General features: G+C 39.0%; 1 protein-coding gene across 3 annotated transcripts in view; it reads left to right on the top strand.

Moving 5' to 3' along the window:
- Positions 1-18,036, top strand: part of WDTC1 (WD and tetratricopeptide repeats 1) — a 77,725-nt gene that overhangs the window by 42,156 nt on the left and 17,533 nt on the right. For all 3 annotated transcript variants that reach the window (XM_007491383.2, XM_001363835.3, XM_056795463.1), the window contains 5 exons: positions 10,924-10,970; positions 11,912-12,023; positions 13,893-14,080; positions 16,898-17,080; positions 17,425-17,519. In XM_007491383.2, coding sequence (XP_007491445.1) covers positions 10,924-10,970; positions 11,912-12,023; positions 13,893-14,080; positions 16,898-17,080; positions 17,425-17,519 — 625 coding nt within the window. The remainder of the gene's footprint in view (positions 1-10,923; positions 10,971-11,911; positions 12,024-13,892; positions 14,081-16,897; positions 17,081-17,424; positions 17,520-18,036) is intronic.

Genomic DNA, 18,036 nt, shown 5'->3' with positions numbered 1-18,036 from the left:
TCTTCTCTTATATTTTAAAAATATAATTACATATTGTGTGCCTGTACCAGAGCCAGCCTTGTTAATCAAGACCAGAATAATTTGTGGCAGACGCACTGTTCTCTCATAAAGCAGATACTTGGGCAAATGCTCAAAGTCATAAAATCCTTTATTGGCATTTTTCAGCAGTGTGATTCTGTGTGTAGTGAAGCTATTCTGAACTTCGTGTGCTTTTCCCATTTCATATCCTCTCCTTTCCAACACTTTTCCTGCCCCTTGCTCCCTAATTTCTGGACCAAAATCAACTGTGGCTTGAATGTTCACTGTGGTCCCTGGCTAAAGGTCCTTGTTCAGTCCTAGTGTCCTTGTTCAGTTACACACTGGAGTCCCAGGAAGGGGAGAGCTTAGTATTAGTTGGTTTTGCTCTTTAATGAAAGGATCCCAGAAAGCACATGCTTTCAGCTGATTTGTTGCTCTTGCATCCTACAGCTTAAGCAGGAAATGTGAGAGAGCAAGGATTCAAAAAAAAGAAATGGATTTGGGCTCCTAAATAAGGCTTCATGTACAAAGAAGAGCCAGTACTGGAGACAGGTCTTTCTGGGGATTCCTTGAGAGTATCCCTTAGTGCATATTACTATAGGAGAAAGAGCACTTGATCTTAGAATTGATAGACCTACTTTTGAGTCCAGCTTTGTGGTTCTGGACAAGTTGTTTAATTTCTTTAAAGCCTCAGTTTCCTTGTTTGTAAAATGGGCATGTTTTCATATGCACCCCTAAGGAAAACATTGGCAGATCTTAAAGCAATATATAATTCAGCAATTATTAAACTAGATAGAAAGGGGACAGCTCCAAGGTGGTTCAGTAAATAGACATCCAGACCTAGAGACAGGAGGTCCTGGGTTCAAATGTGGCCTCAGACACTTCCTAATTGTGTGATCCTGGCAAGTGTAACAATTAAAATGGGTTTTACAAATACAAGAATTTTTAAAAGTTGTGGTTGACATTTATAATAATTAAAAATTAAACTACGAGTATCTTAGTAGCTTCATTACAGCAAAATAGTGATAGTAACAGAGGAAGGAGATAAGGAATTTTCTAGCCTACCACTCTGTCTGCTCTGAAGAAATCTAGCTTGCTACCCCTACAAAGTTCTAATCTCCAGCCAGAACAACAGGAGAGTCTCAGCCTCCAGGTTCCTATCTCCAGGTGGAAGTCTGCGAGAGGCTCTTCCACCCAGGCAAGTCACCAAAGCCAAAATCCTTGAGCCAACAATGCTGAATCACCACGCAGAAGAATCCCTCTTTCAGCAAAAGCCACCAACGCAATAGAAAGCCAATGCAGAAGTCCTCCCTTAGCAAGAGCCACAAAGGTAGCAGAATCAATCAGAATGCTCTCAACTGGCTTTTATAAGCAGTTTTCTCCATGTCACTTCCTGTCTCTCTGATTTCTAGTTCCTTTCACTGTGGGCTGGTCTATCACATCTCAGGAACCAATCATAGTCTAATTTGCCTAGCACTGGGGACAGTGCTTATGATCTTTTAGGACTAAGTGTTAATGACTAAGTAAGTGTGAAAGGTGGGGGACTCCAAGTTCTTGATTGATTAAGTTAAAATAAACAGTTTAAATTCTCTTTCACACAAATCACTTGATGTCAAGTGCCTAGCCATTACCACTCTTCTGCCTTGGAACCAGTACTTTGTATCAATTCTGAGATGTATTTTAAAAAATAGAAGGAAAACCCTTAAATATAGTTTGGAAAGTAAGGGTGAGAAGAAAAAAGCATTTCTTTTCAGGGATTTTCCTACCAGTGATTAGCTTTCCTTAGCCTGCCAATACCCCATAACATAATTCCTGACCCTATTTTTTACAACTTGTAAGCTGTTATTTTAAGAGAAATGGTGAAACCAGCAAATATAACTTTTTAAAAATTGATATCACTATTTAAAATAGATGCTTTGCCACATTGCAGAAAAGTACAGAAAATTCAAAGGGGCCCCAAGTGAGACCTTTGCCTCAGTTTCCTCTAGGAGACTTCCCGACCCAGCAAAATGTTAGATTTGCCTCTCTTAAGCCTCTCCTTTTACAGAGAATGTACTTAGTTGCATGTCTCTCAATAATTTGAGACTGGATTTAAATCATCCCTAAATCATATCCAGTTTGTGACTCATTCACAGCTTCCTCATCAGGAATCTTCTCCCCTTTTTCTCTAGCTTGACTGCTGACTAATGGAGTCCAGCCAGGATTGGAAGCACAATGGGGTGGGGCAGGAAGGAAAGATCCCATTATCACCCATTGAGAGCTCAGAGGGACCTTATACATTATCTCATTCTCCCTCCTCCTTTTAAACCTGAAGATGAGACCCACACAGATAGAGAGATTTTCCCAAGGTTATATAGGTAGTAAGTGGGGAAAAATTTGGAATCCAGGTCTCAAATCTAGATGGGTTCTACATTATGCTATATCTCCAAAAATGGCAGGAGTCAGAATGTATATTTGATTTTTAAAACCCTCACCATCCATCTTGGAATCAATACTATGTGTTGGTTCTAAGGCAGAAGAGCAGTAAGGGCTAGGCAATGGGGGTTGAGTGACTTGCCCAGGGTCACACAGCTAGGAAGTGTCTGAGGCTAGATGTGAACCTAGGGCCTCCTATCTCTAGGCCTGGCTCTGCTGCCCCCTATGTGATTATATTTTGATGGATCCATGTTGCTGGTTTGATGGGTGCTCTGGTAACTATTGTAGACCGTACCCCATCCATGCCTTCTCACCCTTTGTGCTTCGTGTTGATACCCATAGCCATTGATTCCTGATATTTTTTTTGGATAACTTTGTACCATATTATCTGTTATTTCAAAGGGCACTGTGAAATTCTCTGAACAAAATTAAATTTAAAGAAAAAAACAAACTATACCACCCGAATTAGATTCAAGTATTTAAGTTTCTACCACAAAGCAGAAGTATTTTTCCAAGTCTTCCATGTGAATTAGTCTTCCTCACAATCTTTTGTGTAGAAATCATGAATGTAATAGCTATCAAATAGAAATTATTTTTAATGATCTGATATGTAGTATAGTCTGTGCCTTCTCTCTAGGTCTCTATTAATGTAAACAGTGCATCATTATTTTTATGATCTAGATTAAGAAATAAGAATAAAAATAACATAATGAACTTAAATAGTAGCTTCTTTAAAACAGCCTATTGGGTAGGCAAGCAAGTAATGTCATCACTATTTACAGTTGAAAAAACTAAGATCCATTCAAGAATCATTTAATGACTTGCCATACAGTAGTTGGCTGATCACATGTATTTAGTTGGTGTCCTTTGAACATAGATCTTATGACCTCAAGTCCAATTTAAATCAACAAACATTAAAATGCTTTCTGTGTGTAGGACCCTGAGAATATAGAAATGAAAATAAGATCTGCCCTCAAGGAACTTGCAGTCTTAATTTGGGAGTAGGAGTTTTAACATAAGTAAAGAGAGCATATATAATGTGATTTAAATTTTTTTAATTTTATTTTATTAAATATTTCCCAATTACATTTAAAAATAATTGTAACTATCATAAAATAATTTTGAGTTCCAAATTCTCTCCCTCCTACCCCTCCCCACTCATTGAAAAGGCAAGTAATTTGGTATTAATTATATATGTGAAGTCTTGGAAAACACTTAACATGTTAGCCATGTTGCAAAAGAAAACAAAAATAGTGGAGAAAAGTTTTCTTCAGTCTGCATTCAGAGTTCATCAATGTTCTCTGTGGAGATGGATAACATCTTTCATCATGGATGAATCTTTGGGAATTGTCTTATAATAGATATAAAGTAGCCAAGTCTTTAACTTTAACAATTGATCATCTTCACAATATTATTGTTCCTTAATGTTCCCCTTTTACTTTGTGTGAATTTGTATAAGTCTTCTAAAAGTTTTCTAAAACTATCTTGTTCATTATTTCTTATAGAACAATAATATTCCCACACAATTATATACCACATTTTTTTCAGCCATTCCCCAATTGATGAGCATCACCCTTGATTTCCAGTTCTTTGCCCTCATAAAAAGAGCTGCTACAAATGTTTTTGTATAAATTGTTCCTTTTCCTTAGATTTCTTTAGTATGGCAGTAAATAAGTAAATTATCTTATATAGAATTATCATTTTTATTATATTATTTCTGGGCCAAAGAGTACAGGGGGATAGTTCCAAATTGTTCTCTAGAATGTTTGGACTAGTTCACGTTTCCACCAACAGACAGGACAATTAGTGTCCAAATTTTTTCACATCCCCTTCAGCATTTGTTCTTTTCCTTTTCCTTGTCATGTTAGCCAATCTGATAGGTGTGAGATGGTATCTCAGAATTGCTTTATTTTGCATTTCTTTAAATCGGTACTATTTTGGAGCATTTTTTATGTGATGATTGACAGCTTTGATTTCTTTGTCTGAAAACTGGCTGTTTATATCCTTTGACCATTTTATCAATTGGGGAATGGCTTTCATTTTTATAAATTTTATTCCATTCCCTACATGTTGAAAAATGAGGCCTTTATCAGAGAAACTTATAAAAAATTTCTCCCCCTTTTCCATTCTAACTTTTGCTGCATTAGTTTTATTTGTGCAAAAGCTTTTTAGTTTCATGTACTCAGAATTATATATTTTACTTCCTGTAATCCTCTCTACCTCTTGTTTGTTCATAAACTTATCCATTGATCTGATAGGTCCATTTTTCTGTACTAACCTAATTTACCTATATTACCCACTGTCTAAATCATTTATCCATTTTGATCTTATCTTGGTATACAGTGTGAGATGTTGATCTATGCCTAGTTTCTGCCAAACTGCTTTCTACTTTTCCCAGCAATTTTTCTCAAATGTTGAGTTCTTTCCCAAAAGCTTGGATCTTTGAATTTAGTAATTTACTGTTGTTTATTGTGAACTTAATCTCTTTCCATGATCCACCACTTTCTTGGCTAATACCAGATTGTTCTAATGATTATCATTTTGTAATATAATTAGAAACCTAGAACTGCTAGGCCTCCTTCCTTAACATTTATTTTTCATTGATTCCCTTAATATTCTTGATTTTTTTCCCCCTCTAGATGAATTGTTACCATTTTTTTCCCTAGCTCTATAAAATCTTTGGTAGTTTGATTGGTATGGCACTGAATAAGTAAATAATCTTGGGAAGAATTAGTGTTTTTATTATATTGGCTTGGCCTGTCCATGAGCAGCTAATATTTTTCCATTTATTTACATCTGTATTTTTTTTTAAGTGCTTTGCAATTTTGTTCATAGATAGACTTCCAAGAATTTTATATTGTCTACAGTTACTTTAAATGGAATTACTCTTATCTCTTCCTTCTGGGTTTTATTGGTAGAATATAGAAATGTTAATAATTTAGATGGGGTTATTTTATATACTGCAACTTTGCTAAAATTGTTAATTGTTTCCATTAGTTTTTTAGCTGATTCTCTAGGATTCTCCAAGTATACTTTCATCATCTGCAAAGAGTAATAGTTTTGTTTCTTTATTGCTTTTTTTAATTCCTTCAATTTCTTTTCCTTGTCTTAGTGCAATAGCCAGCATTTTTACAATATTGAATGATAATGGTGATGATGGACATCTTTGCTTCACTCTTGATCTTATTGAGAAGACCTCAAGCTTATTCCCATTACAGATAATGCTTGTTCTTGGTGTTTAAATGATAATACTTATTTTAAGAAAGGCTCCATTAATTCCTTTGCTTTCTAGTGTTCTTAATAGGAATTGGTTTTGTATTTTGTCAGTGGCTTTTTCTGTTTCTATTGATATAATCATATGATTTTTATTACTTTTGTTATTGCTGACAGTTAATTATGCTGGTAGTTTTCCCAGTGTTCATTTAGTGCTGCATTCCTAGTATAAATCTCACTGGTCGTAGTGTATGTGCTTTGTGATATATTGCTGTAATCTTGCAAGTATTTATTTAAAATGTTCACATTGATATTTACTAAGAAAATTGGTCTATAGTTTTCTTTCTGTTTTTGTTCTCTTTATGATTATTAGGTACCAAAACCTTATAAGCAGGGGCAGCTAGGGCTCAGTGGATTATGAAACAGACCTGGAGATGAAAGGTCCTGGGTTCAAATTTGGGCTCCAATACTTCTCTAGCTATGTGGCCATGGGCAAATCACTTAGCCACCATTGCCCAACCTTTTCCAATCTTCTGCTTTTGGAACCAATGCCAAATAATTGATTCTAAGACAGAAGGTAAGGTTTAAAAAGGCAGGAATGAGGGAGAGCACAGACCTAGATGACTCAGTGGATTGAGAGCCAGGCCTAGAAATGGGAGGTCCTGGGTTTAAATCTGGCTTCAGATAACTTCCTAGCTTTGTGACCCTGGACAAGTCACTTAAGCCCCAATGCCTACTCCTCATCTCTCTTTTGCCTTGGAACCCACACACAATATTGACAGAAAAAAGACAGAAGGTAAGAGTTTTAAAATAATAATTTGCTCTGTTTGAACCAATTTATCTGTGAGTTAGAATTGAGCATTGCCCATCCTACCCCCATTTGCCATTTCTTCCATTGTAAAAGCTCTTTATTGCATACCTCTTTTATGTGAGATAATTTTTCACACTCTTCCTCTCCCTACCCCCTTTCTCCCAGAGCATCCTTCTTTCTGGCTTATTTTTTTAATCACCCTAACATAATCTCACTCCCATACTATCTTTCTATGTAAAATCCTTCTAATTTCCCATAAAATTATAAAGTTCTTACAAGATTACACATATACTTATTGAAGTCTCTATTATTTCTTTGTAATGTTTACTTTTTTTTTAATGTTTCTCTTGTATTTGAAAGTTTTTTTATTCAATTCTGATCTTTCCATCTGGAATGTTTGAAAGTCTTCTATTTCATTAAGTAACAATTTTTTTCCCTTGAAAGATTATACTCCATTTTGCTGGGTAGGTTTTTCTGGTCCAGCTGTTTTGCCTTCTAGATTATTATATTCCAAGACACCCCCCTTCCCATTTTTTATGGTGGCTGCTAAATCTTGTGTGATCCTGACTGTGGCTTCACAGTATTATAATGGTTACTTTCTGGATAGTTGAAGTATTTTCTCTTCAACCTGAGAGCTCTGGAATTTGACTGTAATATTTTTAGAAGTTTTCATCTTTGCACCCCCCCCCCCAGGTAGTGATTGGTAGTTTCTTTCAATTTCTGTTTTACCTTCTGTTTCTAGGATTTCTGAGCAATTTTCCTTGATAATTTCTTGAAATATGATTAGACTCTTTCTTTTTTAAACACTTACCTTCCATATTAGAATCAATATTTTGAATTTATTCCAAAGCAGAAGAGGGCCAGCCAGTAGGGGTTATAAGTGACTTGCCAAGGGTCACACAGCTAGGAAATGTCTGGGACCAGATTTTAACCCAGAACCTCATGTTTCTAGACCTGGGGTTCTCAATCCACTGACCTACCTAGCTGCTCCAATAAATCTCAATCCACTGAGCTACCCAACTTCACCCTCTTCCCTACTCTTGAACTATGTGTGTTCCAGAATTATTGGATTACTTGTAAGTCACGATCAAAGAGTCTGCATATCATATTTCAAATATATAGGCAATTGCTGAACCATATCTGTTCCTGCATCCAGTACTAACACAGTAGTTCCCTGTTATCCTTTTCTGACCATTTGCTAGGTCCCCTTATCGTCTCTGACTTGAGAGCTCCCAAAACTGATGCTACTTCTGTCACTACCACTTAGTCCCACTATTGGTATTTCCAGCCTCTTCCATGTGTCACAGATCTCCTGTGTTATCTTGAGAATGTCTCACTCTGACCTTTGAATTCAATTTGAAACATTATTTTAAAATTGTTTGGAGGGGAATATTGGGAGAGCTCAGCAATATGCTTTTTCTATTCCACCTTTTGGACTCCACTATAATGTAATTTCATGGAAAAGAAAATGTTATCTAGTCAAGGATGGAGGAAGTGGTCCTATGGTTAGTGGCACCTGAGCTTCACTTCAAAGGAATCTGGAGATCCAAAGAGTCAGATGTGGAAGGAGAATATTCCAGAAATTAGAAGATAGATTGTAACTCCTGGAGAACAACTATTAGATCAATTTGACTAGAATGTAAAATATGTATGAGAGAATAATGTAAAATAAGACTGGAAAGAAGGCAAAAATGTAAATTTAATTGCCAGACTTATTTTATTTATTGGAGCAGCTAGATGATGGAATAGACAGAGCACTGGGCCTTTTGTCAGGAAGATAATACAAATCTAGCCTTAGATACTTATTAGCTTTGTAACCTAGGCAAGTCACTTACATTCTGTTTCCCTCAATTTCCACATCTATAAAATGGGGATAATAAAAGTACCTATCCCCAAGATTTGTTGTGAAGATCAAATGAGAAAATAACTAAAACACTTAGCATAGTGTCTGTCACATAGTAAGCACTATATAATGTTAATAAATCTTAACTATTAAAAAATGTTTTTATCTTAAGCACAATAAGGAGTCATTGAAGATTTTTGGATACTTTCCACTGTGCCTTCTGGAATTCATTTTCTACAGTGAACAAACTTCCTTTCATCCTGCACCTCTTTCTGTCACATTCTTTCCACCCATTAGACCTGGTTCCCTTCAGACAAATCTGTATCCCCAGCTTTCCTGGCAGTGCCAATATAATGATCTTGCAGAGGAGTCAGACCATTCCCTGCTCCTCAGTGCCATTTCCATGCCTTCCCTTTATCTCTTTCACTCAGCAACTTTTCTTTTATATTCTACTCAAAATTTTCAACTCATTCCTCATCCCCAAGTCATTTTCAAGTAGTTCTTGAAAGTTCACCATCTTTCTCTCCTTCCCAATTCCTGGCCTTATACTAAGAGCCTTTAATATTTACTTAGATGCACTCTCAAACTCTTTAATCTCCCAATTCCTCATCCTCAAATTTTTTGACCTACTCCTTCACACTCTAGATCTCAACATTACTCAGAAATTCTCCAGTTTCCTAATTAGACACTGAAATGATCTTTTCTGACTTTAACCTCCTATTCTTTTAATGCTTAACCCCTCTTAAATCTATATTTTGCCCTCAAGACCTACAGTCCCTCTCAGATTATTCCCTTGCTCAGACTTAAATTTTCTCTTTTACCAATCTAAACCAAATATTCACTTCAACTTGGCAGCCTCCTTTGTTCTTCAGCCCCTTGCTCTCTTGATTTACCATTGATCTTTTCTTGTCCCATCTCAATTCAATGTTATTCCCCTCATCCACTTCCTGTGCTTCTACTCATGAACTGTTAAATGCAGCTGAAAGAAATGTTACAATATTGCTGGTTGGTACATTATAAATTCTTGTTACTCAGCCTCAGTTGACCTTTGTTCCGTTGAGACAGATTTTCTTTTCTCCCTCAACTAATTCCCTATTTCATTCCCCACAGATGTTGTTCTAGACCTTCTCTTCTTTCCTCAAACCTTCCATACCTCTCCCTCATCTCTTTTTCAGCTTAGGATGCTTGCCTTTTATTTTCAGGATATTGAAACCATTCAGTGTAGCCCCTTTCCTTGTCAAAGCCAGTTCCTTTATATATATATATATATATATATATATATATATATATATATATATATATGCACTTCATCCCATGCCCTTTAGTCCACCTGTTTTGGGGATTGGGTAGTTTCCCTTTAATCTCTAGTCCAGGGGTCCCCAAACTTTTTACACAGGGGGCCAGTTCACTGTCCCTCAGACTGTTGGAGGGCTGGACTATAAAAAAAACCATGAACAAATCCGTATACCGTTGTCTGGGATAGCAGAGGCTTCAGTGCTGGCTTTGATGGGCCTGTCACACCTTGCACAGGCCCACCACCACCACCACTATATGAGGCAGTTGTATACACAGTGTGGAATCCCCTCCCCCAGATCGCCACTTACTATGCTGATGTCTTCCATTGGGCAGCCACATAATCCTTTGTGTGGCACCTCATTCTCGTTCAGTTACTCTCAGAACAAGGTGCCAGGCAAAGGATTATGTCACCGGAAGTAGTACTGTATGTGAGCAACGCCTTGTTTTGTAGCACCGCCACATACAGTGCTCCTCTCAGTGACCACCCATGAAAGAGGTGCCCCTTCCGGAAGTGTGGTGGGGGCCGGATACATGGCTTCAGGGGACTGCATGTGGTCCGCAGGCCATAATGTGGGAACTAGAGTCTAGTCCATCTTACTTTCCTTAAGTGTTAATCTGCCTGTATGATTGCCCCCTCCCCCCATACTCAGTGAACTCCAGTGACTTCCTATTGCTTCTAGATTCAAATATGAACTGTTCTGTTTAGCTTTTGACCTCTAACATCTACCCTTAACCTTTCTGTCTAGCCTCATTGAACATTACTCTCCACCTTACCTTCCACTATCCTGCCAAGCTGGCTTTCTCTTTGTTCTTCACATAAGACACTATCTCTACTCTCCATGCCTTTGTACTGCCTATCTCCAGTGCCTGAAATGCCTTCCCTCTTTAACTTATGCTTCAAAAGTCCCTCTCTTCTGTAATCTGCTGCTCTTCTACATGAAGTCTTTCCTAGTCCCCTAAATACCAGTGCCCTTTCTCCCAAACTAATTTGTACATATTTGTATTTATTCACTTTATTTATGCCAAATACATATTGATAGATGTATGCACCTTCCCCATGAGAGTGGGGCTCTACATAAATAAGGACCATTTTATTCTTCACACCAGGATCCTTTTTGTCCAGCATAGTGCCCTGGCATACACAAGGCACTTGATGATTACTTGTGGAGCCACTCCTGGGCAGCAGCCATCTCTGTGCTATATCCTCCTTGGCCCAACACTACCTCGAGTTTGATCCCTCTAACAGTCTCTATGTGTAAGAGCATTCTACAAGAACTGGTGTCACTAACTCTTCTTCCTTTCCTTCCTCTTTGCCTCTCTCCATCAGGGTCACTCAGGATGTGTAAACTGCCTGGAATGGAATGAGAAAGGAGAGTGAGTATCAGCCCTTGGGTTACCCAGGAGATGGCACTGAGGCTGAGAGAAGCAAGGCTGGCCAGAGCTAGAGAGGCTTTTTTTCTAGAGACCTCTTAGAACAGTCCCTGATCGGACTGAAAATGTAGGGGGAAGTGGATCCAGAGTTCTTTCTCTGTTCCCTAACCCACCCTTGAAAGATTATTTTCCCTTCTTTTCTGGCTACCTGATAAAAATCTCCTTTAGTTCCTTAGTCCTTCAAACCAGTGGTTCCCTAACCCAAGTTTTATGATGGCATGTAACATTTCTTTTTCAAAAACTGTTTTTGATGCATTTTTTCATTACATTGGAGGGGGAGAGAGAGATGCAAAAAAAACCCCAAATTTTCCCCTTTTCATGATTGAGCTTTCCTTTGTATCATATTATTTAAAAAACCAGCTTGAAATTCCAAAAATAAAATACTTCACTTTGTAACTTTAAAAAATTATCACCTTGTACCTAGCCCTCTAGTCATAAGCCTTTCTAAGAGCAAAGATAGTTCTTAAGCCTTTTTAGCTTCTTGTAGGCCCTATTAAAGTTTTGCTCTGCTAGAAAAGTAAAAAAATTATGGTCTTTTCCATGTTGTGATAAGGCATTGGAAGAAGATTTCAATGGAGCAAAAACAGCTAGATTATTTTTTTAAGTTTATAGTATATAGCACATTTGACATTTATATGGGATGTCATGACGTCAGACTAACATTTGAAAAGAATGGGAATCTCTAGTATGGCCTTACTTCTAGACAAAGGAAAGCCTGGGAGGCATGAGAAGAAAAAGCCTGCCTAGAATCTTGGAATATTAGGGAAGTAAAAGCACCAAAGAACCCTCAGAAGTAGACCCTAGACTTAGCTCTTGATCTATGGGAGGAATGGCAAGGTTAATTAGTTCGAGGAACTCAGTATGTCTCCTGCTCTGATCTCCAGCTTGCTAGCATCTGGCTCCGATGACCAACACACCATTGTATGGGATCCCTTACACCACAAGAAGCTTCTTTCCATGCATACAGGGCATACAGCCAACATCTTCTCTGTCAAGGTGAGTGGAAGCTAGAGGTGCATTAGGAAGAAGTGGAGAGAAAATGGTTGACAGTTGAACACAACCCAGTATTTGGTTTGAGGCCATGTGATATTGTTGATATCTTTTGAAAAGCTGGGGGCTTAAGCCCCCAAATTATAGTCTTTGTTAGGAACAAGAACCAGTGACATACCTCAGGCATTGTCATGCATCCAGATTGGAGAGCTCAAAACTATCCTTAGAGCAGATCAGATACAAGGATCTTAGAATGTCAGAGCTGAAAGAGGCCTTGGACATCTAATTCACCCTCTTCCTTTTGGAGGGTGGAGCTGGAAGTACAGTGAGAGTAAGTGATTTGCCAAAATGATCAGGTAGAAAATATTGAAGCTGGGAGGCAACTCCCAATTTTCTGTTGTAATTCATTCCTCTTCTCTCTGCTAGAAAAGACCACCCACATGTAGTCCAATTTCATCATTTTTACACATGAGCAACGGAGATGTAGAGAAAGGAGATAATTTGCCCAACGTCACATGGCTTGTGATACAGGTGTCACCTTGGATCTGTCCAAAAACAAGGGAAATAATTTTCAAAGTGAGCTTATAGTTTTGCACCTTGTTTCAAATTAAATAGGCTCCAGTAGAGACAATATAGTATTTCTGAAATGCCTTACCAGCTGCATGACGGAACAAGTCCTGTGACTAGGCAGGTTGAGTGCCATTTCTCAGGCTCTGCAATCTGGTTTGAAAAAAGGTCCTAGATAAATAGGGCCTCCTACATCCCACCCAGATCAGAGTAAGAGTCTATTGTAAAGCTATAGCAGGACCACAGTTATGTGCACTGCCACAGCTCTCCTTCTGCTTATCTCCACTCTGGATCAGTGTTTTCCATCCCAGGCAATACTGAATTCTTTCTCCTAAAGTTTCTGATAATCCCTAAGTACCAATAAATTGGTTTTGGATGGCTTTCATATAGTCAGCAAACATTTATTAAGTTCCTGCTATGGGAAGGGCAGATGGAGGAAGAGATCATTAGTGCAGTAATGGCTTCTTTTCAGTTGTGGGCTTTGTGTATATAAGAGTAGAATGGTACATAGACAGCCTGTGGAAAAATCCCCGAATATCATTGTTTCCAACTAGCTCACATTTCTGTAGCACTTCTGTAGAAGGCTAATTAAGGGCTTTCCTCATCACAACCCCAGAACTCCTGTGTTGGCAGCACCCTACAGTTTATAAAGTGCTTTCCTCACAGCCCTGGGAGGGAATTATGACAAGTGTTATCTCCATTTTATGAATGAGAAAATTGAGCCTCCAAGAAGTTAAAGGTCTTGCTTTAGTGTCACTGCCAGCAAATGATCTCAAATGGAGCTCTTTTGACTCCAGGTTCAATGCTTTCTGCTGTAGCATTTCTTTCTGCTGTAGCAGATTTAAAGTTCTGAGAAAAAAATAATTTTCATGTTAAATATGAATGTATGATGTCTACAAAGCTCTGACTTGGGGAAGAGAACCTCTCTAAGGGAAAGAATTGGAGGTATGAGTACCTTATTAATATTTCCCAGACTTACAAGAGACTCATACTCTCACTGAGGGAAGTCAGTATGTAAAAGTTGACCAAAGAGGGATGAATTCTATATTCTAGCTACTCTTTCTAATAAAGGCTCTGGGGATGGTATCCAGGGAATATAATTTTGCTTTTGTCTGTATTCCCCAACACATAGCACAGTATCTGGCATATAGCAGATGCTTAATAAACGCTTTTTGCTGGTTGTTTGGGAAAGAGAATCCTTTTGTCTAAAGAAGAGATGTTGATAAGTTGAGTGGCTACCCGAGTCAGAGCTGACTTTTTTTTCCCTGTTTCCCTCCTCTCCCTGGCCACAATATTCACCCAAACCAGTTTCTGCCTCATGCTGGGGATCGGATCCTGATCACTGGAGCAGCCGATTCTAAAGTGCATGTACATGACCTGACTGTGAAAGAGACTATTCACATGTTTGGAGACCACACGAACCGAGTGAAGCGCATTGCCACAGCTCCCATGTGGCCCAACACATTCTGGAGTGCTGCTGAGGATGGGCTCATTCGGTAAGAGTCTAGGCATTCTTCCCTCCCCTCTAGTGGCTGGCTTCATGTGGAGAGCCTGGCCAGCCCCTTCCTTCTGGCAAGTTCTTAGGGCTTTATCTTGCTGCCCATTGTAGAAATCTGTTTCTTTTCTAGAATAGGATTATCTAAATATATTTAAAGCAGCAAAAAGAATCATTAAGGATTTTGCAAAATAGTCAACTAATTAATATTTACTCTGTACCTAACCTTATCCTGTGTAATATGGCAAAGGGAATGAGAAGTTATCCAAGAGGAGTTTAAGTCTTTTACCCTTAATCAGAAAGAAGACAAGATACGAAGACACGTAAAACAATTAGCAAATGATACAAGACAAACCTCCTTAATCCAGGCTCTCATTATTGTCCAATTGCACTTTTGTAATTTTCTTTTTGTAATTCATCCTTTACACCAGTACCAGAATAATCTTCTGTTTTTATAGATCTGGCCATAACACTTCTGCTCAGAAATTTTCAGTTGTTACAATGTTCCTTTTAAATAATGTTCAAATTCTTAAACTTGGATTTTAAGGCTTCTCATGATCTGGTACTGCATTCTCTTTCTTTCCATCATTACTCCCTCCCAAGTACTCTTCCCTCCAGCTAATATGGATTGCTCACTACCCTCTGTGTATTCATATCCCACCTCCCCAGCCCTGTGATTTTACCTATCTTGTGCCCTTTGCCAAAAATACTTTCCTCTCCCCACCATACCACATCTGTTGAATTCTTACCCATTTTAAAAACTGAACTCAAATACCTCTTCTGTGAAGCCTTTCCTGACTTTCCTCTCCTTCTTCCCCGTCACTGAAATATGACCTTTCCCCCACCTTGAACTTCATATAATTACTCAGATTGTTCCTTCTTTATGCATGCACACACACACACACACACACACACACACACACACACACACAATATTTTGTATCTTAGTTATTTGTGTGTATAACCTACAACCAGACTGTAGGTTCCATAAGGGTAGGGACTGTTTTATCTTTACTTTTCATTTCCCCCAGAATATAGCCCAGTCCTTATAAGCACTATTAAATGTTTTGATTGAATTCATTTGAATCAGAATTTGGTCATTCAACAAACATTAATCAATTATGAAGCGGCGGGTATGGGGCATTTCAACAGATATAAAAACAAATAATGTTGTCCCTGTACTTAAAGTGAAGATAAAAAGCAGGCACAAATGTACTACAAAGTAGAATTTGATGAGCACACAAAGGAGTACAGAAAGTGCTTTGAAATTTGGTGGAGGGAGAGCTCTTTCTAGTTGAAAGAGCAAGGAATGGCTTCATAGGGAAACTAGAAAAACCCAAGGACATGTTCAGGGAGCAAAGAGTAGCTGACTTGGCCAGAACAGGGCATGCCAAGGAGAATGGGAGATAACACTTTAAAGGCAGACTGGGGACAAGTCAAGGAGGGCCTCAAATGCCAGATAAACAGGTTTTTACTTTGTCCCAGAGGTTTGGGGCAGGGGAATAGCATGGAGTTATAGAACATTAGAACTGATTGGACTTTGGCATCATGATCATTTATGCATTAGAAGAACTTATCTGGCAGTCTGTATTGGAGAAATTGGATCAGAAAGATTCAAGTCAGGGAGAAACTTTCACAGTCTACTACAATCCAGGCAAAAAGTAATGAGGAGCAATGGAAGTACAAAGTAGAAAGCATTTATAGAAGTGGAATTGGCAAGACTTGGCCATTGGGTATGTAGAAAAAAAAGAGTCAGGGATGATTCCCAGGATTTTTAAGCCCGATTACCTGGAAGGCTGGTGTATACTATTCACAGAAGTGGGGAAATCAAACACAAGAGCCTGTTTGAAAGAGTAGTACAAATTCAGTCTCAGAGATGTTGAGTTTGAAGTTCCAGTGGGATATTCATTGCATTTGTTCAGGCAAACAGAAGTTTGATTCTTAAGTTTAGGAAAAAGATAAGAAATTAGATTTGGGAATAGCTGCATAATGGTTGAAGACATGCAAGGGAAGAAATAAAGAAAGAGAAGACTGAAGATAGAACTTTGGAAGATAGGAGGGAGGGGGAGAGAGAGGGGAAGGAGAGAGAGGGGGGAAGAGAGGAAGAAAGAAGGAGAGAGAGAATGAATAGAACAGTATTCATAGTATCCCTTAGAGGAAGATTTCCATAAGGAAAGTCTGATCAGTGTAGCATGATAAACTGCAGAAAGATCAGGAACACCGAAGACAAACAGTTTCAATGGATTTGACAATTGGAAGTCATTGGGAACCTTAAGTGCCATTTCTGGAGAATGGTGGGGTAGAAGACAGATTGCAAGAAGTGAGATAAAGGCAACATATGTATTAATGTTCAGTAACAAAAGCAGAGAGAAGATGGTTTGAGGACTGTGGTAGAGGAGACTATGGGGTGGGTGAGTGGGAGGCACAGGATACATCTCTTCTAGTAAGACAGGAGGAAAGAAAAAGAAGACAAAGTAAAGAATCAGAAAACTTCAGAGATGTGGAATAGAAGAGTTGAGAAAAGTTTACTTTGGATGTCCTTGACTGAGGGTGGGGCCTTGAGGGAAATTGGGAAGATTTGAAACAGTCACTGTTTCATGTTGAACTTATTTATTTTGATGTGAAAATCCTTGCTTATTAATTATTCCAGGTTCTGGTATAGTAAGGCCCCCTCACACTCCTTCCCCCTTTGAACTTTCATGTTGCTAGCTTTTACCTCAAAGGAGATACCTAGAGCCTGCCCCTTTTCCACAGAAGACTTCATCTCTCTGCTGCATCCCACAGTAACTCTCATCTTCCTGACCCTTCTATCTTGTAGCCAATATGACCTTCGAGAAAATAGCAAACATTCGGAGGTGTTGATTGACCTGACTGAGTACTGTGGCCAGCTAGTAGAGGCCAAATGCCTCACAGTCAACCCCCAAGACAACAACTGCCTGGCAGTAGGAGCCAGTGGACCTTTTGTGCGGCTCTATGATATCCGAATGATCCACAATCACAGGTATGGCCAGGGTCTCCAGGGTCTCCCTTATGGAACAGTCTACCCCAGGGGGTAGGCAGAGATCATGGACTAATCATGGAGGGCAACTCACTGGGTAAGATAGGGAAGACATTGCAGGACCTAGTGAGGAAAGAAGAACCCACCATCTACATGGCACTATGCTGGGTGCTAGGGTCATCCCTTAAGGCCAGGGACTGCTTGATTTTGTCTTTACAAGCCAGCACTAAGAAGATCCCCAGTACAACTATTTGGTCCTCCACAAGGAAGTCAGCCTCATGTAGCCAGTCATAATACTGCCCTTAGGTAACAATTCTTAAAGGTTTTATGGTTCTCTCTCCTGGCAGAAAAAGCATGAAGCAGGGCCCTTCAGCTGGCGTGCATACATTCTGTGACCGACGGAAGCCTCTCCCTGATGGTGCTGCCCAGTATTACGTAGCAGGTAGGACTGTTCAGCCACAGACCCTGGAAAACCTCCTCATTAGTTTGAGGCTGTTTTTTTTTTTTTTGGAAGAGTAAGGAGTATGACTGACCTTAGCAATCCCACTATCATCCAGGAGCAGAGAGCTATTGGTCCTTTTTGGTAAGGTGGAATGGCCTGATAGTTTATGGAAAGAGCCTCAGCTCTGCTCATTTGCAACCAGTTCTGTGATATTTGCCATATTCTACAGTTGCCTCATCTCTTAGCACAACTTCCTACTTCTAGCTGACTAAAGAGGCAAGTCATTTCATGGTAGGCCAACCCTTTCAGTGTTAGCAATCAATGGTCTGGAGAGTTACTCTTATTGTGTGGCTCATTTATTTGTCTGTACAGTTATGAAGGACCCAGTTCTAACGATTGCCAGAGAAGCAGCCATAGGAGGATTGATAGTCTAAGTATGGGAGTTAGACAGCTCAGGGTAAGACAGCTCAGGGTAAGAACTCTTCCATTAACTGGTTAAGTGACTTTAAGGAAACCA

The sequence above is a fragment of the Monodelphis domestica genome, chromosome 4 (genome assembly GCF_027887165.1).
Source record: "Monodelphis domestica isolate mMonDom1 chromosome 4, mMonDom1.pri, whole genome shotgun sequence".
Lineage (NCBI taxonomy): Eukaryota > Metazoa > Chordata > Mammalia > Didelphimorphia > Didelphidae > Monodelphis > Monodelphis domestica.
The sequence above is the reverse complement of the archived record's forward strand: the minus strand, read 5'-3'. Positions and strand labels throughout refer to the sequence as shown.